The sequence below is a fragment of the Larimichthys crocea genome, chromosome V (genome assembly GCF_000972845.2).
Source record: "Larimichthys crocea isolate SSNF chromosome V, L_crocea_2.0, whole genome shotgun sequence".
Classification (NCBI taxonomy): domain Eukaryota; kingdom Metazoa; phylum Chordata; class Actinopteri; family Sciaenidae; genus Larimichthys; species Larimichthys crocea.
The window spans coordinates 4874007-4895460 of NC_040015.1; the positions used below are offsets into that span (position 1 = coordinate 4874007).

General features: G+C 39.1%; 2 protein-coding genes across 4 annotated transcripts in view; one reads left to right on the forward strand and one right to left on the reverse strand.

Annotated features, from left to right (window-relative positions):
• Positions 1–1975, forward strand: part of lamtor3 (late endosomal/lysosomal adaptor, MAPK and MTOR activator 3) — a 4608-nt gene extending 2633 nt beyond the window's left edge. For all 3 annotated transcript variants that reach the window (XM_010735422.3, XM_010735423.3, XM_027278747.1), the window contains exons 5-7: positions 718–851; positions 1040–1103; positions 1656–1975. In XM_010735422.3, coding sequence (XP_010733724.1) covers positions 718–851; positions 1040–1103; positions 1656–1729 — 272 coding nt within the window. In that variant the 3' untranslated portion in view covers positions 1730–1975. The remainder of the gene's footprint in view (positions 1–717; positions 852–1039; positions 1104–1655) is intronic.
• A 2161-nt stretch (positions 1976–4136) lies between these two features.
• On the reverse strand, positions 4137–19205 carry dapp1 (dual adaptor of phosphotyrosine and 3-phosphoinositides). Its single transcript, XM_010735424.3, has 9 exons — positions 19050–19205; positions 16165–16287; positions 15752–15885; positions 14166–14296; positions 12605–12652; positions 12449–12511; positions 12239–12324; positions 8684–8771; positions 4137–4689 (listed from the first exon to the last, which is right to left on the reverse strand). Exons 1-9 carry the CDS (start codon positions 19106–19108, stop codon positions 4666–4668), a joined length of 756 nt encoding a protein of 251 aa, XP_010733726.2. The 5' UTR covers positions 19109–19205; the 3' UTR covers positions 4137–4665.
• Positions 19206–21454: the final 2249 nt, after the last annotated feature.

The window sequence follows — 21454 nt, forward strand, 5'->3', positions numbered from 1 at the left end:
ACTGACAACATCAGAACTATGAAATAACACATATGGAATTGTGTTGTTAACAAAATGATGTGGCTGTACACTCTCACATTCTCTCAGGCAGCTTCATGAGGTCTTCACCTTTAAGGCTTTTGAAGTTCCCATACATGCTGAGCTGCTTTTTAATAATAATAAAAATAATAAAAATAATAATTAATAATACCTTTTTCTTCACTCTGTGGTCCAACTCTTCCAGGTTGGGTGATTGTGGAGGTTGAGTAAATAGAGAACAGTCCCCACACCATCACACCTCCTCCTCCGTGCTTCACGGTGGGAACCACACATGCAGATACCATCCGTTCACTTTTTCTGAATCTCACAAAAATCTCAGATTTGACTCATCAGTTCACAGTCCAGATTTCCTCTGGTCTAATGTCCATTCAGTGTTTGTTCGAGTACTTCTCATCTTCTTGGTCTTTCTCAGTCTTGGTTTCTTTGCAGTTATTTGACCATGGAGGTCTGATTCACACAGTCTCCTTGAACTCTGTGAAGCAGTTTGCACTTTTTTGTTGATGACATAATTCCAATAATGTGTCATTTACCAAAACTAAATGTAAAACACTGAATATGTCCAAACGTTTGCCTGCTGCTGTATCTTCTGTAAGACAGGATTTAAAATGAATGGTGCTGGCAGGAAGTCGGTGACCATGTTCAGAGTTCTTAACATTGTTTCTGTATATATCCTTGTAGTTGCCAATGACAACGCCCCGGTCCACGCACTGAGACCTGGCTTCTTGTCCACTTTCGCGCTGGCTACAGATCAGGGCAGCAAGCTGGGCCTCTCCAAGAACAAGAGCATCATCTGCTACTACAACACCTACCAGGTCAGACTCATCATGCCGTGTCAGCTCTCATGATATGTCATCAGCTCTCATGAGCTTTGGTCTGTTTCTTGATTTTTGATGGTATGATTTTAATGTTGGAGATTAGAAGTCCATACTACAGAGCTTGTTTACTCATCCTTTAAATGTTCACATATTTTGTGACCCTGTTTTGTGTGTGTGCTGAACAGATCGTGCAGTTCAATCGGTTACCACTGGTCATCAGTTTTATTGCCAGCAGCAGCGCCAACACAGGTAGGTCAGATCAAACAGTTGTCAACAAGAACTTTGTGGGAGGCTTCCTGCTTAAATATTTATCTACTGTCCAATCATGTTAAAGTAAGACGTGGTGCTGTCTCAGCCTGCTGCCAGTGTTCCACTGTGTTCTGTGACCCAGTTAATGAATGTATCAGCAGTAACGACAGCTGAACATCAGAATTTAAATCCAAATCAATGTGGTGTCAACCCAAACGAAGTGATGAGCACATGAATGACTCAACAGTTATGAACCAGTGTTATAATATGGTCTGAGGTTTGTATTGTCATTCTGCACTTTTACTTTTGAAGTAAGATATGAGTATTTCTACATTGAAGTAAAACATCTGAGTACATAAAGCATTTGTTTCATGAAATACTGCAAACTTGAACCTTTCTTCAGGATGTACGATGTGTCTGGTGGGTTTGGTGCTTTCACACTGTGACCTTTTAAACACATGCTGTGTGTTGAACAAGCATTACTTTCCACTCTTGCTTGCTCTCCTGTTTTTTGAGCATAAAGTAAGGCAGGTCCTCTCTGTGTGTCCTCAGGTCTCATCATGAGTCTGGAGAAGGAGTTGGCTCCTCTAATAGAGGAGCTGAGGCAGGTGGTGGAGGTGACATAATCCATGAGAGTCAGGACAACCCGGAGCAGGATGCACAGCAGAATCACCACATCCTGCTCTGTCATGGTGCATTCATGTCCCCCGGGTTAACATTCAAATCATAATAATTTGAAATAGCTTTTTGTTCTGGTGACTTTGCTTTCTGCTGTCTTCTCTAGAATTGTAGGTGCATTTTCACAGCTAAGAGTTTTTACGTCAAATCAAATGTCATGAAGTCTGAATAAATGTTTCATTTTTAGCACCTAACGTGGTTTCCCTGCTTGTTTTTTTCAGGTTTGAATATAAAGATACAGATTATTTCTAAGGTGGTCTTACAGTAAAGGTCACTGTGTCCATATGTCATTGATAATTGTAATCCAGTCATTCTTTTTGAAGGGTTTTTGCTTTTAATGCTAGCAGCATTAGTAGTTACTAGTAGTAAGTTTAAAAAAAGCCAGTTTTCCACTTCCAGCTGCTGGATTCCATTATGTGATTTAAATATAATGTATATATTACCAACACTTTCCAGTGTTCTTGCTCCTTCATCACGTGTCACATTGTTCAAGTCATAGAAAGTCGAGCTGGTGTTTTTGGCATTTATGAAACAGAACTCAAAGATCTAAAACATTTTCTATATACACAAAATAACCATATTGTTTAGAAATCTGTGTAAATGGGGCCGTGCATTATCATGCTGCAACATGAGGTGATGGTCGTGGATGAATGGCACAACAATGGGCCTCAGGATCTCGTCACGGTATCTCTGTGCATTCACAATGCCATCAATAAAATGCACCTGTGTTCTTTGTCCGTAACATACACCTGCCCATACCATAACCCCACCGCCACCATGGGCCACTCGATCCACAACACTGACATCAGAAAACCATTCACCCACACGATGCCACACACACTGTGTGCCCTGAACAGTGAAAACCGGGATTAATCCGTGAAGAGAACACCTCTCCAACGTGCCAGACACCATTGAATGAGTATTTGCCCACTCAAGTCGGTTACGACAACAAACTGGAGTCAGGTCGAGATCCCGATGAGGACGACGAGCATGCAGATGAGCTTCCCTGAGATGGTTTCTGACTGTGCAGAAATTCTTTGGTTATGCAAACCGATTGTTGTAGCAGCTGTCCAAGTGGCTGGTCTCAGACGATCTTGGAGGTGAACATGCTGGATGTGGAGGTCCTGGGCTCGTGTGGTTACACGTGGTCTGTGGTTGTGAGGCCTGTTGGATGTACTGCCAAATTCTCTGAAACGCCTTTGGAGACGGCTTATGGTAGAGAAAGGAACATTCAACTCACAGGAAACAGCTCTGGTGGACATTCCTGCTGTCAGCAAGTGTGGAATACAGACCAATCAGTGGGTTAATATACCTTTTTTATTATTATTATTTATATATTTAATTTACATTTTATTTATTCCAGCTCATGTTCAGAGTGTGGTGATAATTTTCTGGGTGTTTTTCTGTTAAGGTAAGAGGTTGGTTTTATGGTTTTATGATTAAAAACAATGTAGTGTTATCCAGCAGTTAGGCTTTGTCAGACTTCTACCAGCAGAGGGCGCAATCGCTACTTTGTGTGTGCAGGGACAGGGGAAGTCTTGCGAGATCACACACTTCAGGATAAACAGTTACTGTGTTGCGAAATGTCACAAAAATATGATATATATATAATAATATAATAATATGATATATTTTTGCTCTTTACAGAACAAAAATAAAATATTTTAAATTAAATGTGTAGTGGAGGACAGCTTCATTCTGCACCACGCTACACTACTGAGTTTGTCCTTAAACGATAATCTCTGTGGAAGTGCCAGAAGCTGCAGTTCCTGGCTCCAGAAGTGAGTCAGTCTCCATAAGTCCCCATGTTCAAATGTCCAACTTCACAGCAGAAATAAACATGTTTACAGCCTGGTACAAAAACAGTTTTGGTCTCTATAGCTAATTTTCCCGTTCATGACAACTGTACTGAGGGTGAATTTAAAAGTTAAAGTTATGCTGCTGAATTAACAGCGTAGATGCTTTGATTGACAGGTGGGTGTCGTTACAGATGGTTTGTTTGAGCTCCCACAGTCCATGTCTTTGCCAATTTTTTAATTTGCCAGGAGGCGGAAGAGGCAGGACAGCCAACATGGCAGCGATGAGATTTAGAAACCTGTGGATGACATCACAGATTCCTTGTCCAGCCATTATACTGTCTATGGTTTTTCTGCATGTCTGACATTGGAACGTCAGCTGCAGCATGTAATTGCATGTCTGATTGTCAGAGCGATGAGAATCCTTCAGTTGATTTAAAATCAATACTTGACTACATTTATTAATGTCTTCAATGAGTTCTCATGAGGCTGAGGTGACTTCTCTCCTGTAGGACAGTGGCACAGTATCATAGGCACTGAGACAGCAGGTTACTATAGGTTGGTTCTACGTTGTAATTACTTGTTTTAATGTAACGTGTAAAGCCAATTCCAAATCTCATCATCTCACACTGACTTAATGATGAAAAAACAGTATTTACAAAACATGCTTTTCATTTTATTCCATGTGCTACATCGTTGTACACACATACACACACACAGACACACACAGACACACACACTGCAGATGACTTTGACTCAATCCAACACACCATCCTGCTACTCCAAAATAAAATAGTCCCCCAACAACAGTTGGATAATTTTCCTGTCTGAGTGAGAAATACCATTTAAATAAAGCAAATGTTCATGTTAAACAGGAGACTCGTGAGAAATGAAGCATCTTTGTACTAAACTATGTGATAAAGCAAAGAGTGGAATCACATCCAAGTTGTTGGCCTCCAGTCGGTGACTCTCAGGGAAATGTGTCGCAGTATCATCCATGGACAAGTTCACTCTTGGGTTTCTAGCCGTGGTTACTTCATCGTTCATCCAGCTGATGTTTGCATTTCCAGCGTCTCCACTGACAGCAGTCATCGACCTTTTCTCATCTGTGACTGGAAACAAGAGAGTGTCACTGCAAAAGCTCTGAATGAAACTTCAGCTGATCATTTAAATACTGGAAGGTTATTGGTTTTGAGTCGGCATTGGACTTTTTGTACACGTCTTATACGAGCTTTCCCCAAAACCCATTAATGAGTCTGTCTTTGACTTATCTAGGTCAAGAGAATTAACAAATTGTGGTCCATGTGATACTAAGAAAGTGGTAGGTAGTCAAGACTACCAAAAGCAGAGTGTAGTGAGACAAAGATAAGACCAAGACTGTGAGGGGTAGAAACCAAGTTAAGACCAAGGCAGGACGAGACCAGACGATAGAGTTGAGCAGAGTACGAGTATTATACGAGTCACTATCTGTGCTGGGATTGAATGAAAATCCTCATTGGGTAGCTGACTGTGTGTGCGTTCTACACACATACAGATGTATTGTGTTGCTGTTTCCACTCTGCTCACTCACACTCAGAGAACAGCTCTCTGTCTCTCCCTCAGTCACTCAGGTTTGCGGCTCTTTTCCGTTAACGTTTAAGGTTTCTTCAGCTTCAGGTTTGTGTGTTGTTTCTCTTTCCAGAGTCAGAGCAAGAGTGAGGGTTTTTTTCTCTCTCCCTCCTTTTACGTGTGCTTTTATGAACTTTTCCCAAAGCCCATAGCCCTGAAACTAATATATTAATTATTAAATATATTAAGTACTAATCAATGTTAGTATATGGAATTATGAATTTACTAATTTTTATTTATTAAGGTAAGTATATGAAATTGTGAATTTATTATTTTTTTATTTATTAATGTTAGTATATGCGATATTTATTGATGCAAGAATTATATAATCAAAATGTATTAATTAGACATTATGATCTTAATTATTCCCCATTGGGGTTATAATTAGGGTTAGGAAAGTGAAAGGTTAGGTTAGGGGAGATTCTCCTTTTTTAATTTTTTTTTTAATTGTACCTCACATTCAAACTGTATTGTCCGCAGTATGTTTTTTTTTTTTCCTTTCCAAATCTGACCTATTTACGTCTTTCTGCAATCCCGCCACCCTCATAGCTGCTAACCCCTGCTCCAGAAAATGTTTAACCAAAGGAGTATCAGTGTCTCTCTATTATATTGGTGTTGTGCCATTGTTGTGGATAACATATTTTTCGTCTCGCCAACATATTGAATATGGCATTTAGCACAAAAAATCAAATAAACACAATTTTTGGACCTGGGACTAAACCCTTGCTGAATTCTATAAATCAACGTATTCATATTGTTCCTAACACATCCTACTCTTGAAAACTATGACTCCAATGACAATGGTTTTTCAGTAACTTAACTTAAAGATCTCTCAAACGTTTATTGCGTCTATATGCTGATATAACCCTAGACTTGGGGATGACATTATTATTTACTAACATTTCTTCAAAATTTAACTTAATTTATTATTCAGTACTTTCCCCACTGAGGAAATTGGAATTGAATCCCCATGATTTCTGTTAACCCTATCCTTGAAAGTTTTGAGACAATGCCTCAAGAAGGGTCTCGAATATCCGCACTTCCTCAAGGCCCTCAATAAAATATGGACTGTGCCCCAAAAATAATCGTTCCTACTGCATGTACGTTTAAACCTAAAAATTTGAGATTTCACAATTCCCCTAAAAGTATGCTGTGGGTGGAAACTCTTTTTATGGAGCAGTGTGTGCGTGTCTGTGGGTTTGAAAAAAAACACATCCAATTTAAAATTTGAAGCAAACTCTGGGTTGTGTCTAAAAAAAATCAATGGAATCCTTTTACTTATAAATAAAAATCCCCATTAAACATAAAATCATTCCTAGTTAAATTAATTTCTAATAAACTCAAAAGTTCCTCACCCGGGTACTCTTCAAAAATTCTTTTAACGCAAGAGATACCAGCTGCAATCACAAGAGATACCAGCTGCGAAATTATCTACATCCATAGAAAAAAATAAAATTCAGATGGGATCCTCAATCCTTTAACGATTTCACTAAAATGATAGGTATCCCCAACATAGGCAGGGCATATACATGGAAGTGGAGTCAAGAAACAATCCAAATATTCTGCCGTGAAATATGTTTAATATCCTTTAATTGTTGTTCAACTTCAAATACAGTATGTATTGTTCCCTACTTAGGATAACTACAGCTGAGCCATTATCCACTGGTTTAAATACAATGTGTATTGTATTTTGCAGCTCTCATAGTGCCATAATTTCTTGTGGACAAATATTACACTGTTCCATTGGTTGGTTTATAGTGTGCTCTGAACACATCCAAATCTCTGGCAGGATTAAAGTGATAAGAACTGAAGGTTAGGGTTAGGAAAAGAAAACCAGGAAAGGAGGTAAATTCTAGATTAAAAAGGTTAGGTTTAGGAAAAAAATAATATATAATAAGGTTGGGATTGAGTAAAAAACAAGAAAGGGTTAGGGAAAAAAGAGGGAGGGGAGGGTATATATATATATATATTCTAAGAAACAGGTAACAAAAATTAGGTTTAGGTAAGGATTTCCGTTGAAATAATAAAAATCAAAGGTTAGGGGTAGGAAAAAAAACAGGAAGGGGGATAAATTAAAAGGTTAGGTTTAGGGAAAAAAATATATAAAAAATATATAAAATAAATAATAAAAAAGAGAAATGAACTGCAAGAGCGGGGCTAAAATAAATCTCATAAGTGGTCAAATCATACAAAAAGAAAACATATACTAAGAGATTCTTATAACTATATCTATATATTATTTTTATTTTATTTTATTGTTTCAAACACCCTAATATATATCACCTATAGATAATATTTATGATAATATTGCTATAATCTGTATACAGTATAGACATGTTTCCCAAAAAGAGTCTTTAGCTGAGGAAGGAGGTTTCTACATTAACTGCAAAGAGAGAAGGCAAACAAGCTTCATTTAAAAAAAAATAAAAATAAATCTAAATTTAATTGTATGATGTGACTAAACAAATTAAATAAACCAATCCAAATCACCACCTCTCATGCCCAAAATAATTAATTAATTAATGTCCTCATCATCATTTTTCATTTAACCCATAAGGGGACATAGTTTGACGTTTATTTATCCAAAATCTCTCTGCTTTGTCTTTCAGGTTTCGACCAGTGAATGTTACTTTCCAGGCCACACAACATCATTTTCTATTATCTACTGTTTTATTTCCAAGTTTTTCTATCATTTACTGTATTTACAGTTAAATGAGTGATGCTGACTGTGAGTTATGAGAATATAATACTGTTTTGTGTCAGCTGAATAAAAACATTGTGAACTTTTTACAGCCTCATTAATAAGGAATTTTAAATAAGATGAAAATGCAAATGCAAGTTTTATTTCCTGCATCAAAATTTCAAATGTGCCAACAGTAGACTGCCCTCCTTGTATAATAGGTCTCAGATTTGTTGATTTGTCCTGTACACGTGACATCCATTGCACGTCTGTCCGTCCTGGGAGAGGGATCCCTCCTCTGTGGCTCTTCCTGAGGTTTCTTCCACATTTTTTCCCTGTTAAAGGTTTTTTGTGGGCAAGTTTTTCCTCACTCGAACCGAGGGTCTAAGGACAGAGGGTGTCACTCCCTGTACAGATTGTAAAGCCCTCTGAGGCAAATGTACTTTGTGACTTTGGGCTATACAAATAAAATTGATTTGATTTGATTTAGATTTGAATTTATTTAGCCTATTTGTAGTCTAAGACATGCAGGCTTGTGTTTCACTGCTAGAATTTATGTTTACGGACTTACCGACTCAAATGACTCGTAAGATCGGAATCTGTTGAGTGATTCAAATTTGGATCCAAATTTGACATCTCTAATGTTTAACCAGCAAGAGAATTTGAAGAAATGTAGTATTTTTCAGTAATAAGGAAGTGGGTTAATATTACACAACAAAAAAAGTGAAGAGTGAAGAGTGGAGGTCCTGCAGCAGTTTGAGTTACTGTTAAAAAAACAAAAAACATCCCACTTCCTGCCAGCTCTGGAACAAACTCACCATTTTCCACCTCAGGATCTTGATCCACTCATCGGCCTCCACACCCGTCTTTGCACAGAGATAAAACGTTCTCTCAGGAAACACCAGGCTGTGGACACACACAGATATGAAGAGTTACTCAAGGGAACGGAAAGAGAGTTATTAGGAAGAGCACATCTGGTCGTGTGCATGCAAACTTTGACAACTGCCTTCTGAAAAGCTCTTTCTGGTTGAACACTAAATGCTACAGCACAGTCTCGTTGCACAACAACTTTTAGAACAAGACAGAAGAGTGAATTATTATGTCATATATCACAGCCAGGATATGATTCAGACCAACACATCAGCCAAAAGAAACAAGGTGCAATTTATCAAACATCATCACTGCCAATAAACACATTGCTTTGTTTGGAAAAGTGCAGACTATTTCACGGCATCAGAACAAATGATGTTGAATGTCACAAGGAAACCACGTCTCTTTGGTCAATGCTGCTCTGATTTTAGGAGGTACATGGGTAATATTTCAGCCTTTTATTGGTTAATGAGATATGTTTGACCTGTGTTTGTTAAACATTACTTTTGAACGTTGTGCTGACTTCACCAAATATACCCTTTTTATTCTTTTCTTTTGTGTGCATTTTATTTTTGTTTTTATTTATTATGTATTGTATTATGTATGTATTTATTATTTATTTAAAGCTTTCAAGGTCTTAAAACACCCAGCTGACGTGGTTATACCAATAGAAATTATCAAATAGTTGTCTATGTGATACCAAAAAAGTTCCAGGTAGTTAAGAGTACCAAAACCAAGACCAAGTTATGACCAAAACCAGTGTATCGAGACACAGATGAGACCAAGAGTTTGAGGGGTTGAGGTAGGGCAAGACCAGAGTTAAGTAGCCTAACTAACATGTAGCTAACATCCCACGCTTGCCTGTAAATGTAACAATTGAACAGTGTCACTCTTTTCACTATAATTTGTACCAATAATACTAAATTACATAATAGAGTTCATTGAATGAAACTTATGTAACGTAAAATAAATCCATCATTTTCTGTAACCAGTTCACAGAGGGGCTGGTGCCAATCCACTGGCAATTTGGTGACAGGTGGGGTACACCCTGGACAAGTTGCCAACCTATCGCAGGGCACATAGAGACAAACAACCATAGTCACTTTCACACCTACTGACAGTTTTAGAGTCACCAATAAACTGTTAAGTTCATGTACTGGACTGTGGAAGGAAGCCGGAATACCCAGAGAGAACCCATGCAGACACAGGGAGAACATGCAAACTCCACACAGTAAGGCGATAGTGGTCGGAAGACTACAAAGGCGCTATATAAGTACAGTCCATTTACCATTGAACCCACAGAGCCACCATGCCACCACAACAGACATGCCCTGAAGTGTGATCAGTGTGTTTTTGTGTATATCCTTGTGAGTTTAATAATGGGTAAGGCAAGTATACGGTATACCCTATACACTCCCTATGGACTGAGCTACTCCCCCAGGTACTGTGTGAACTGTATATTGTCTATGGAGTGTGGACTGGTAGCTGAAGAGGTACCAGTTTCACCTCCTGAACACTGCTAATGTGCCCTCGAGCAAGGCAACAAACCCCACGACTACGCGGCTATCCATCACTCTACATTTGTATGTCCTAAGCCCTGTGTGTGTGTGTGTGTGTGTGTGTGTGTGTGTGTGTGTGTGTGTGTGTGTGTCACTGCTGTGGAAAATATCCAATCAGTCATGAAACCTGGGTTCTAGCATAACATAACACTGTAATTCATTCACAAATTTAAACCTCCTGAGAGAGATGAGCAGAAACTATGTTTGATGAAAAACCACATCCCTGCTGGATGAAATAAGATGAGCACTTCCTGTTTGGATCAGTGAGTAACTGTGTCAAAGTAAAGTGAGTTGGTGATTACCTCGATAAAGCCACCGCTGCCTTTCAGCTTCTGAGCACTTCTCCTTTCCTCCCCCTCTTTCCTTCTGTTATTCATGTGCCCTCACTTCCTCTTTGTTCAAACAAAACAAATGTCAGATTTTGCTGCCAAGAGGAAGCAGAACTGTGGAACTGTGTCCTGGTCTGAAGCAGACTGGCTTTGCTTTTTCTTCTTTTGTTGGTCTCAATTGATACATAATTCACATGTTTTGCTTTTGATATTTCTGTCCATATTACATATTCAGAACTTCATCATACCATACATACACTTTGATTCATTTTGTGTGTGTTTGCTCATATTATGTTGTTATAAGTCTTTATTTTTAAGATACATGGCTCCAAAATGATATCTGTTAATAAACCATTTTATGTATAAAACAATCAAAACGCGGAAAGATTCTCTGTAGCACCATAGAAGACAAGAAACAGTAAATATTCACATTTGTGGCATTTCTGTTGTTTAATTTAATTGTTTAAACAATTTAAAGCAGAGAAAGTGTCTCCCCAGGGAGACGCAAAACCATTTCAGAGGAGTTTCAGTGAACTGAAGTGAAAAAAATGACACTACATCAGAAGAAGATCATACAGGTTAACCTGAATATGTGCGACTGGGTGAAAGAGATAGTTCAGAGCTATACTCGCTCTGGGGAATGTTATTGTTTTCTCACTTTCCCAGAGTCACAAACTGTTCCAATCTTTTTTTTTTAATTCAAATTGTTTCAACAATGTGTAGTTTTTTATATTCGGAAATCCCCAAATTTCCCCTGAACATACTGATTGTGTAACACGTCATGCTGCTTTCTGCTTTGAAATGCATTTCAGGTTTCAATTTTAGATAAAGGTTGGCTCACTGGCACATTTATACGCTGACAGCATTGGTTGCCATGCAAGGTGCCAACTGCTCATCTGTTTTAGGAGCTAACCATTCATTAAATATTGATGGCACAGCCTTCGGGAGCAATTTGGGGTTCAGTATCTTACCCATTGTTACCAAGGACACTTCAACATGCAGACTGGAGGATCATTTGACTAGTGGATTAGTAGCCACAGCCACTCCTAGTGATATGTTTAGTCAGTGATATGGATTGTCAGGAGGCAGAGATATCTTTTGGGGGTTTTATTGTGAACTAACATGTAGATCCTGTATCTAATTTAAATTATTATTACTATTGTATGTGTGTGATCCTAAAGGACAGCAATTAAAGATTATTTTTTTGGCCTTTTATGCCTTTATTGATAGTATAGATGAAGATAGACAGGAAGCAGGGGGCAGAGAGAGAGGAAGTGACACGCAGTAAATTAGCCGTCCGATGCGGGATTCGAACCGGGGCCAGCTGCAGCGAGGACTATAGCCTCCACACACGGGGCGGCTGCTTAGCCCACTACGCTACCGACCGCCCCCTTTTGTACATTTTTAAAACAGGTTCAGCAGGTCATGAATGCCTTCTGGCAGCATCATCCAAAATGTCAACTTCTTGACATATAAGGTCAATCAAATTAGTCTCTTCTGAAGCTGAAGACCCACTGAAAGCTCCTGAAACCTCCAACATGAAAACCCATCAGAGCAGTCTGCTGTCTGTTACTTCATTCTAAATGGTTCCTATGAGAGAATGAAACAGACTCACCAGAAACAGTTGACTTTTTCTTGAGAGTAGTCAAACTGGACGGCAGTGCAGGCTCTCAGATCCAGGGTTCGAATGGGCTCCACACACTGCAACACAGACACTCTGCATCTTACAGACACACACTAGAAGCTCAGACCATCTTGTTGTTTGTCTGGAGGCCTCACACTCAAATCAAGAAATGAAGTTCTGAAAGTATGAGGAAAGACTCACCGCGTTGTCTTTGAAGTACTTGAGTTCATGTCTGTTGAGTGTGAACCACCTCTGTTTCCAGTTCTGCAAAAATGTTTAGCAGTGGATGTGATTTAAATCTGACCTCATATCACAGCAGGACGACTGAAAACAGTGTGACTCCCTCACACTTCTTACCTTCACAAACGCCCCTTGTTTCACCAGATAGCCTTCCTTGGTGCCCAGCTGAAAAGACATGCTGTTTTAGTAGAACAATCAAAATCATTCAACGGTGAGTCAAGTTTCGACAATGATAATTCAGCTTTATTGCAACTTGGAACTGAGGCAAAATATTAGTTTTCTTTGGAGCTTCTTTGAATCAAGTTGTTGGCTCATTTGTCATTAGGTTGTCTTGGGTTGTCAGTTCAGTCCAGTCATCACATGGCCTTTGAATAGCAGACATCCAATAGAACGCTTCCAATTGTGATGGCACAATGGAACAGAATGCAGCCAATGGAACACTTTTACTTGTGACATCACAGTGGAATAGAATGCAGCCAGGAGAACACACAGGTGGTTATATAAGGGGAGAGTTAGCCTCTGTTCACCCAGAGGCTTCACCAGAGGACTGTTATCAGAAGGTCATAATCATCAACTGGTAAGAAGGATGTATGGAGATGCAGTAGCAGTAGAGGGTAATAATGAAGGGAACAACAAACTGTAGAGTGAAAAAGTCTGCGTATGCAGGAAGGATGGATTGGACACAAAAACACAGGACTTTCTTACCCAGAAGACCGCTGTTCATGTCTCATGTGAATCCACAGTCAAGTCAAAAAAGTTACTTAACTTACTGCTTGCTGAACTTATGACCTTTTCTTAAACCTAAACTAAGTATTTTTGTTGTCTAAACCTGACGACACTGCAACCTCAGTTAGCTTTATTTTGAAAGTGTAACCAGATGTTGCATATTTATTCTTGCTAACTTGACCATGGGAATGCAAGCGTGTTCAATTACTAAAATAATACATGAATTAGACCTTCTGGCCCATTGGCAAGCCAGAAGGCGTTGGTAGTGGAGCGGTTTGCCTTGTCTGAATCAGTGTAATGGTGTTATCACTGATAGCAGCAGTTCAATGGGCTGATCTGTCTCTGTTCAAAAATGCTCTCTGATAACAGATGTGAATATCCTCCTCCATCTTTCTTGTCCACTGACTCCTGGTCACCTGTGTCACTGACAACCTGTGTGACTCTGTATCACCACTGAGAAAGAATGCCCTCCCTTTTTAAGAAGTTATGCTCTGTGTAGGAGCATCCAACAACAGATGTTTCTGTTGTGTGGGTGTGGGAGAGTAGATATTGGACTGTGTGGTTTCTTGTAGGTCATATCTGTGCATGTTCAAAGTCCAAACTTACGTCATGGGAACAATTGAGCCAACAACTCCATTTGTTGGTAAAAACTTAAAGATGTGGTTGAAAGTTTAGCTTCAGCTTGGGATGCACTACTATCCAAATGGTTAAGTGTGACTAAAAACTGGAAATATTATGTCAACTAAGTCTGAAAGTGAAAAAAAAATGAATAAAGCTAAACTATGAACAATGTAGAAATGATGGTAAAACTTTATATTGTATCCATGGTTTAATAATACAGAATTACTGGCAAATAAAGCTGAATTTAAACCTCCTAAAGGTTACTTTGGTCACATCACATTTATTACTTTGATATAAAGATGTTCGCAGGTATGGGCAGTAAGTGTCATACCGATGGAGCAGTCGGCACCAGATCATTCTCTGTCCGACCCGTCTGTATGGCTGTATGAACTCGCACAGACTCATAGATGGACGGCTCCTCCACTCGCCACGGGTATGGACATTTTAGTACAATAAGGGTTCCTGGTTCAGAGGCAAAGGGGAGGTTACAGGTCTGACTAAGAAAATACAACATCCAAAAACACAGCAGTCAGATGTGGAACTTCTCTTTTGTTGAAATGTAAAATGACAGAGATTTTCCTAATAATGCAAGAAGTGTTGTAATGGTTTATGTACACTTGCAACACACACACACACACACACACACACACACACACACAAAGTGTATTGCAGGTTTTAGCTAATCCTGTAAATACCTCAGCCTGACAACTAGCAACCGCACTGAACCGTGGATCGCTCCTGATGAATCTAGATTTTACAAATACTTTTTTAACCTCGGGTTTGTTTCTGTTTTTTTGTTGAATTATATCCATCGAGTAGAAGTGTGTATTTTTCTGATAAACAGGTGCAGTAAATAATACTTCAATAGAAACTGAAATATGAACTGAAGTGAAGTATAACCTGCTGGTCCTCCCAGCCAAACCGTCTATACACCATGATAGCAACATCAAAATTGACTCCCTATCTCTCGCCCCTACCAGAAACATGGTCATGATCAATGACCGACTAACCTGCTCTGATCACATTGCCTCAGTTGCCGAGCTGTGCTGCTTCGCACTTCCCAACATAAGAAAAATCTGACTTTAACTAACTCAACATGCTTCCTGATACCTAATTCCTGATACAGGCTGTGGTCATCTCTAACTAGATGACCTAGCCTGCACAGTGAAAGCTTTTCAGATGATCCAGAATGCAGAGGCAGGTTTCAATTAACCCCGCTGCTCATCAAGCTCCATTGGCTACCAGCCTGCATTAAATTCAAATTGTTAATGCTGACAAAGTTAGTCTCCGATTCTGCACCCGCCTACTTGAATGCCCTTCTACAGGCACATGTTAGTTCCAGACTGCTGCACCCTGCCTATAAACGATGCCTGTATGCGCAGAGCAGTCCAAACTTTTCTTGTCTGTTGTTCCCTAAAATGTGAAGGTGCATTTCAGCCTGCTGTGTTCCATTGTGCACCATGGTGGGTTACAGCAATGACACACCCTGGTTCTCTACTAAACTCAGCCAGCAAAGATTGCAAAAGGAAGAAGTGTCAAAATATGGGTTTAGCTGCAACAGCTGTTCTTAACAGAAGACTCTACTTCTGTGTGGAGGGGTCACAACCAATTACAAACCTAAAGTCGCACTTGGACCACTGTAACTATATTCACTCCAGCCTCAGCTGTAAATCTTTCAGCTTCAGCTCATTCATATTGCTGACCCTGGGCACTTCCAGTCTTGCATCTTTGCACTGGTTGAGCCTGTCACACAAACTTGTGCTGGAACAAATGGTTTCTCATAAAGCCGCAAAGAGGCTCAAAGAAACTGTCACATTCACTACGAAAGTGTTAAACCAGGAAGAAAACCTGCTGTTTTACTGTATAAGCTCGTCACACTTGGTATGTTTGTTAGCGAAGATCTGATGTTCTGCATACCTGCGTCACTGCCCAACAGAGGTTGGTTGGCAAAGTGGTTTACAAAGTCTTGAAGGGTTGAAAACTCATTAAACCCAAATGCATAGGCATTGTCTTTGCGCGTCACATGAAAATGTTTGACAGAATCCTTTGCCCTGTGCATTAAATGAAAGACAACAGTTAACTTTGCAATTTAAAGTCATTCACATGCAAATACAGTAACGTTATGGGAATTACTCTATTGTCTATGTGAAGATTGGCAGAAAAAAGCAGTTTCCACCATTGTTGTTGGGGTTTGTTCATATTCTACTTCTTTTTTTACTGCTTTTTTACACAGTTTATGTGCTTATTGCATTTTAAAAATTAGTAATCATGTTCATTTCTAAGGAGGTATATATCAAATCTTTCACTTTGAGTGTTATAATCAGACTGACCTGACAGACAGGGCGAAGCAGCCTGGTCCCTCATTACTGTTTCTCAGGAGATAACTTCCATCAGTCCCATTGGACAAGAGAAGGGCTTCTGCAGCATGGCGGGATAGGTCATAGTGGTACCACCTTCAGCAATATAATTAACAAAGAACTGGTAACTCAATACTGGAGTGAACTGAGAAGCAATTTTGATTTATTGCATTTCTTTTGGACAAAGAAGAAGAGATTAATCTAATCTGTCGTGTTCAGATTATAGAATGACTGATTGAACAGACTGGAATCAGCATGATGTGTCAAATAGTGCCTCTGGGCCTTCTCTGTGTACACTTTGTTTCAGTATACTGTAGTTCCCAAGCTTTTGTTGCTCTCTCTCTTTTTAAAATCCACACCAGTACACACCAATCACTGTGAAATGAGACATGCAGCTCCTGTTTGTACTGTCGCCTAAAACAGTGTTGAAGAACTGACCATCCAGGGGTTTTCAGAGGAAATGGGGATGATTGTTGCTGTTAGACAAACCTCCGACTGTAAGACAGATGCAAAGGAAACCAATAAGGGGATGTGAAAGTTCAGATGTAAAGTGTTTCTGTTTGCACTGTAATGAAGCTCTCACTGAAAAGTGTTAGATCTATAAAAACCCAGTGATGCAGTGTAACCAGCCTGCCGTTGATTTGCAAGGTTTTGAATAAAGTATTTTTTGTACAGTATAGTTTGGTGTAGTGGTATTGTACACTTTTACGAGTAGACTTAAGACTTTCCTTTTTGATAGAGCTTATAGTTAGGGCTGGCTCAGGTCATCCTTTAGTTATGCTGCTATAGGAATAGACTGCCGGGGTTTCTTCCACCTTTTTTCCCTGTTAAAGGGTTTTTGTGGGCAAGTTTTTCCTCACTCGAACCGAGGGTCTAAGGACAGAGGGTGTCACTCCCTGTACAGATTGTAAAGCCCTCAGAGGCAAATGTACTTTGTGACTTTGGGCTATACAAATAAAATCTGATTTGAAATAAAGCTAATAAGGAAACAATAAAGGTTATTAATTTAGAATGTTATTAGGAACCAGGCGGCTTGAAATTCAAAATAATTTACGCTTGATGTTTCCTGTTCAGAGATCAGAGCCTGCATGTCGCAGCGGAACTATGTCTATTGAGAAGGTTAATGATTTGTCATAGAGCAGATTAGACCTGACCCCAGTAACTGAATTTAATTAAATAACCTGACTGGCTAACCCTAACCTTAACTTTAACCAATGGCATCAATGACTACTACCTAATCAGAGCACCTGCCAAGAAAAGCAGCAGCATTGATGATAACTCATCCGTACATCCTGTTCGGTCTGTACTGAGCTTGTACGAGCATTCTCAACAGAGATGAGGAGGAGTACTGTTGTGGAGAAAACTCTGGAAAAAAAACTCCTACTTACTTACAAACTTCACAGCTTTTTAGAAACATTCTTACATCACTGTTTCATCACCAAACTACCAAATATGGAACCATACATCCTGAACTTTGTTATGATCAAGTAGTCAATGTTCTGAGTATCCCCAGGAGTTCCAAAAAAGGTTCCCAGTGTGTGTCTCAAAGTCAGTACTGGCAATGAATGTTATCTGGTGGAACAGGCAACTAACTCTGGCAGTCATCCCAGAACACAATATTGTTGATGCCAAGACTTCACCAAAAGGGGTGTTCCAGATGTGCTATGAGTGTGTGTACCTGTCTGTGCGTTTGTGTATCCATGTGTGTGTATGCAGTACCTCTGCATTTGATGAAGACTTTAAAACTAGTTTTGACTTCTTCTACATAAACTTCCAATAAGGAGTATGATATGAGTATGTTATCTTACAGTATGTTATATGTGAATCACACCTATAAGCATATTATGGACATATACATTGTATACTGCGTGTAGTTGACATATTTTATCATGATACAGATTTTGTATTAATGACAGTTACATGTAAAAGTGAACAACAGTCTGAAATGTAGGGGTGCCAAGTCAGTCGGGCTTTAAAATGGTAGTAAAATAGTAGTTCCACACAAAGATTACACAGAATAACTCAAGAGATAGTTCAGTGATACAGAAATTTTTGTCACTTTGCCTGAATCAGAGACTAGTGAATGCCTTCAGACAGATCTGTTTCATGTATCTGGTATAATCTGATCTTATGTCAAACAGCTGTATCAGGCTCAGTTGTTCTGTACCTATGGGTCTTTTACAGAGCATGTGTTGCATGGAATCTGCTCCTCATCTACGGCAGACAAAAGAAAAACAGATATTCAAAAATAATCTCACATATTATTATTTTGTTGTTGCTGTTTCAAATTCTTTTTGCTTATTTTTTATGTCGGTTGTTGGCGACTCTTTTTGTTTTTGTTTTTTACTCTAACTTCTTGTTGCTTATAGATTCATTTCACTTATATAGATTTGGCTTATATTGCAGTTTTGTTTTGTTTTTAGGGAGACCGGTGACCATTTCTCTGGACGTTAATGGGATTTAAATAAAGAACAGAGAATAATCAAGATCCCATAAACATCCAGGAGCTGATGAATCTAAGCTTCACAGTCTTTATGACAAGGAACTTGTCTGTTCACCTTTAATGAGGAACATATTTTAATGCTGTCTGTGTTGTGGGAAAACTTTGGTGGCAGAACAGAACATGCGATTTAAATGTCATCTAAATATGTTCATCATAATAATAACGGTATAGTTCTGTAATTATCCGTCTATTATAATTGGACTATGATTGAACCAGGACAGTGTACATGTTCATGTATGTTCAGCAAAGCGCTGTATATGTTTGTGAATAACATGATCAGATGAATAGTTCGAGTTATCAGCGCGTTGTTTTGGAGAGAAGAAGAAGAAGACAGCGGTACCGGATCCGGTCTTACCCCAAAGTCTCCAGCTCGTCGCTCATGTCTTCTGTGGACGCGTCACTGTAAAAACTCATATCTCCAGGTCCAGGAGGATTCAGACAGCGAGCTTCAGAGCTGAGAGTGTGCGGATCATCTGGAGGAGCAGACGGACAGAAGTGAAAGCTGTCAGCCTGACACGCCTATGAGGAACTACACTGTGTGTGTGTGTGTGTGTGTGTGTGTGTGTGTGTGTTCAATCCATGCTGATGACAGGCGACAGAACAGAGAGAAAGAAAGAAAAGCTGACTGAATAATACATATTTTAATATGAAAGGTTCCTGTCGTATAACGTTTAAACTAGAATATTAAAAAAAAAATGAAATATTTTGGGAAAAATCATTAAAATACACTGTACATTGTAAAGATGTTCATTCATTTTACTATTTTAATTCCACCACTGCTATTTATGACATTTATGACTCTGTAATGATGTGATATGATCGTATCATCATGATGTAACACACTGACTAACATGGTTCATCATTCAGTTGGGGTCATGTCACTGATCACATTTACACTCAGAAGCAGCACACGTGCAGTGTGAGGTTTCAGATGTCACTATGTGTCTTCATTCAGGTGATTTCCTGTACCTGACACACTGTTCCACATGAGATATCAGACACAAATGCATCCATCTGAGCTGAGACCTACAGGTCCACGATGCATCGTCATGGCTTTTGTTCAGTGTTTATGCCAGCAGCTCTAAACTGAGTCCAAACTCGAAGAACAGCACCCTCTGCCTGTTTTATATAATAAAGAAATCTGTCAGGTTAAATTCACCCTGCAGCTTTCTGTTAACAGATATAATATGCATCAGTGACATCTAGTGACTAAGATTGGTCAGTCCTCCCTGACTCTACAGCTCCCACCTATCAAAAGAAGAACCACACTGACTGCAGTATTGTTGTCAAGAAGCCAGAACTTGACTTGACCATGTTTCCTTAATCTCTGATGGCATAGCATGGTCATTTTATGATTCAATACAGTAACTATCTTATTTCTTTCTGTATATAGAGTTTAAAGGTTTTCTGTGAATTAGTCTGACACAACAGGCCATTTGAACAGGTTACAGGTGGCTCAGAATAAAGCGGCTGGCTCATGCTTCACTGCTCATACAGAACAAGAGGAAGTACGATTCATTTGGCTTTTAGGTTCAGTTATGATTTAATCTGCTTTATTATAAATATCACAGAAACTAAACCCACAGAGACACTTATTTTGTTCAAATGTTTTTTCCCCATAGCTATAATCATTATACCCAGCAGTCACTGTACAAAAATAAAGTATTATATAGAGCTATCAGAAAAGCCAGTCCACACATTTGTTACTTCTAGACTAGATTATTGAAACTCTTAATTAACAGATTCCAATAAGTCTCTTAGGACTTTGCAGTTAATTCAGAATGCTGCTGCACGTGTTCTGACAGGAACCAAGATCAGAGATCACATCTCTCCCATTTTGGCTTCCTTGCATTGGCTACCTATTAAATCTAGAATAGAATTTAAAATTCTTCTCCTTACTTACAAATCTCTTCATGGTCAGGCACCATCATATCTAAAAGAGCTCATAATACCTTACTACCCCTCTAGAACACTGCGCTCTCAGGACGCTGGGTTCCTTGTGGTTCCTATAGTCTCCAAAAGTAGATTGGGAGCCAGAGCTTTCAGCTATCAGGCTCCTCTTCTGTGGAACAAACTACCTTTCTGGGTTCGGGAGGCAGACACGGTCAACACCTTTAAGAATAGACTTAAGACTTTCCTTTTTGATAAAGCCTATAGTTAGTTATGCTGAGCTGTAATGATAATCATCTGGGAATCAAGGATCATATTTGGATCAGTTGCATGTATAAAGAATTATAGAGAAAGTATTATTTATGTTGGATTGAATCTTGTTTTTACAGATTGAACTTCTTTTCTTTGAATTGAATTTTCTTCCATTGTTGAAGTAACATTTGATGGACTTTAGCCGGGCTGTGTGCTGTCATTGTGTTAATATTGTATGTTCTCACATATTTTGGCACTGTCCGGTACTAAATAACTTGGACTGACATATTTAACGCTTTTTCTAAACTTTGTGAATTTTTTGGCTGCTCTAACAGTACAAGGGCCCTCCCCGTCCATCAGAAACAAATTCTCAAACTAGGTATGGTTGCAGCAAAAGCAATAATATTACTCAACAGGAAATCGCTCTGCCCCCGTGTTCCAACAGCTGGTTTAATGAAATGCTTTTGATCACAAGGATGGAGGAAGTTTGTTCCAATAAAAGGACTTTACACTTTCAGAGAACCTGGAAACCTCATTTGGCACTGCTAGATGAGATTTAGTCTCACTGTGTTCTGCTGCTTTGCTATGCCCTGTAGTTGATGCATTGTTTCCCTGATC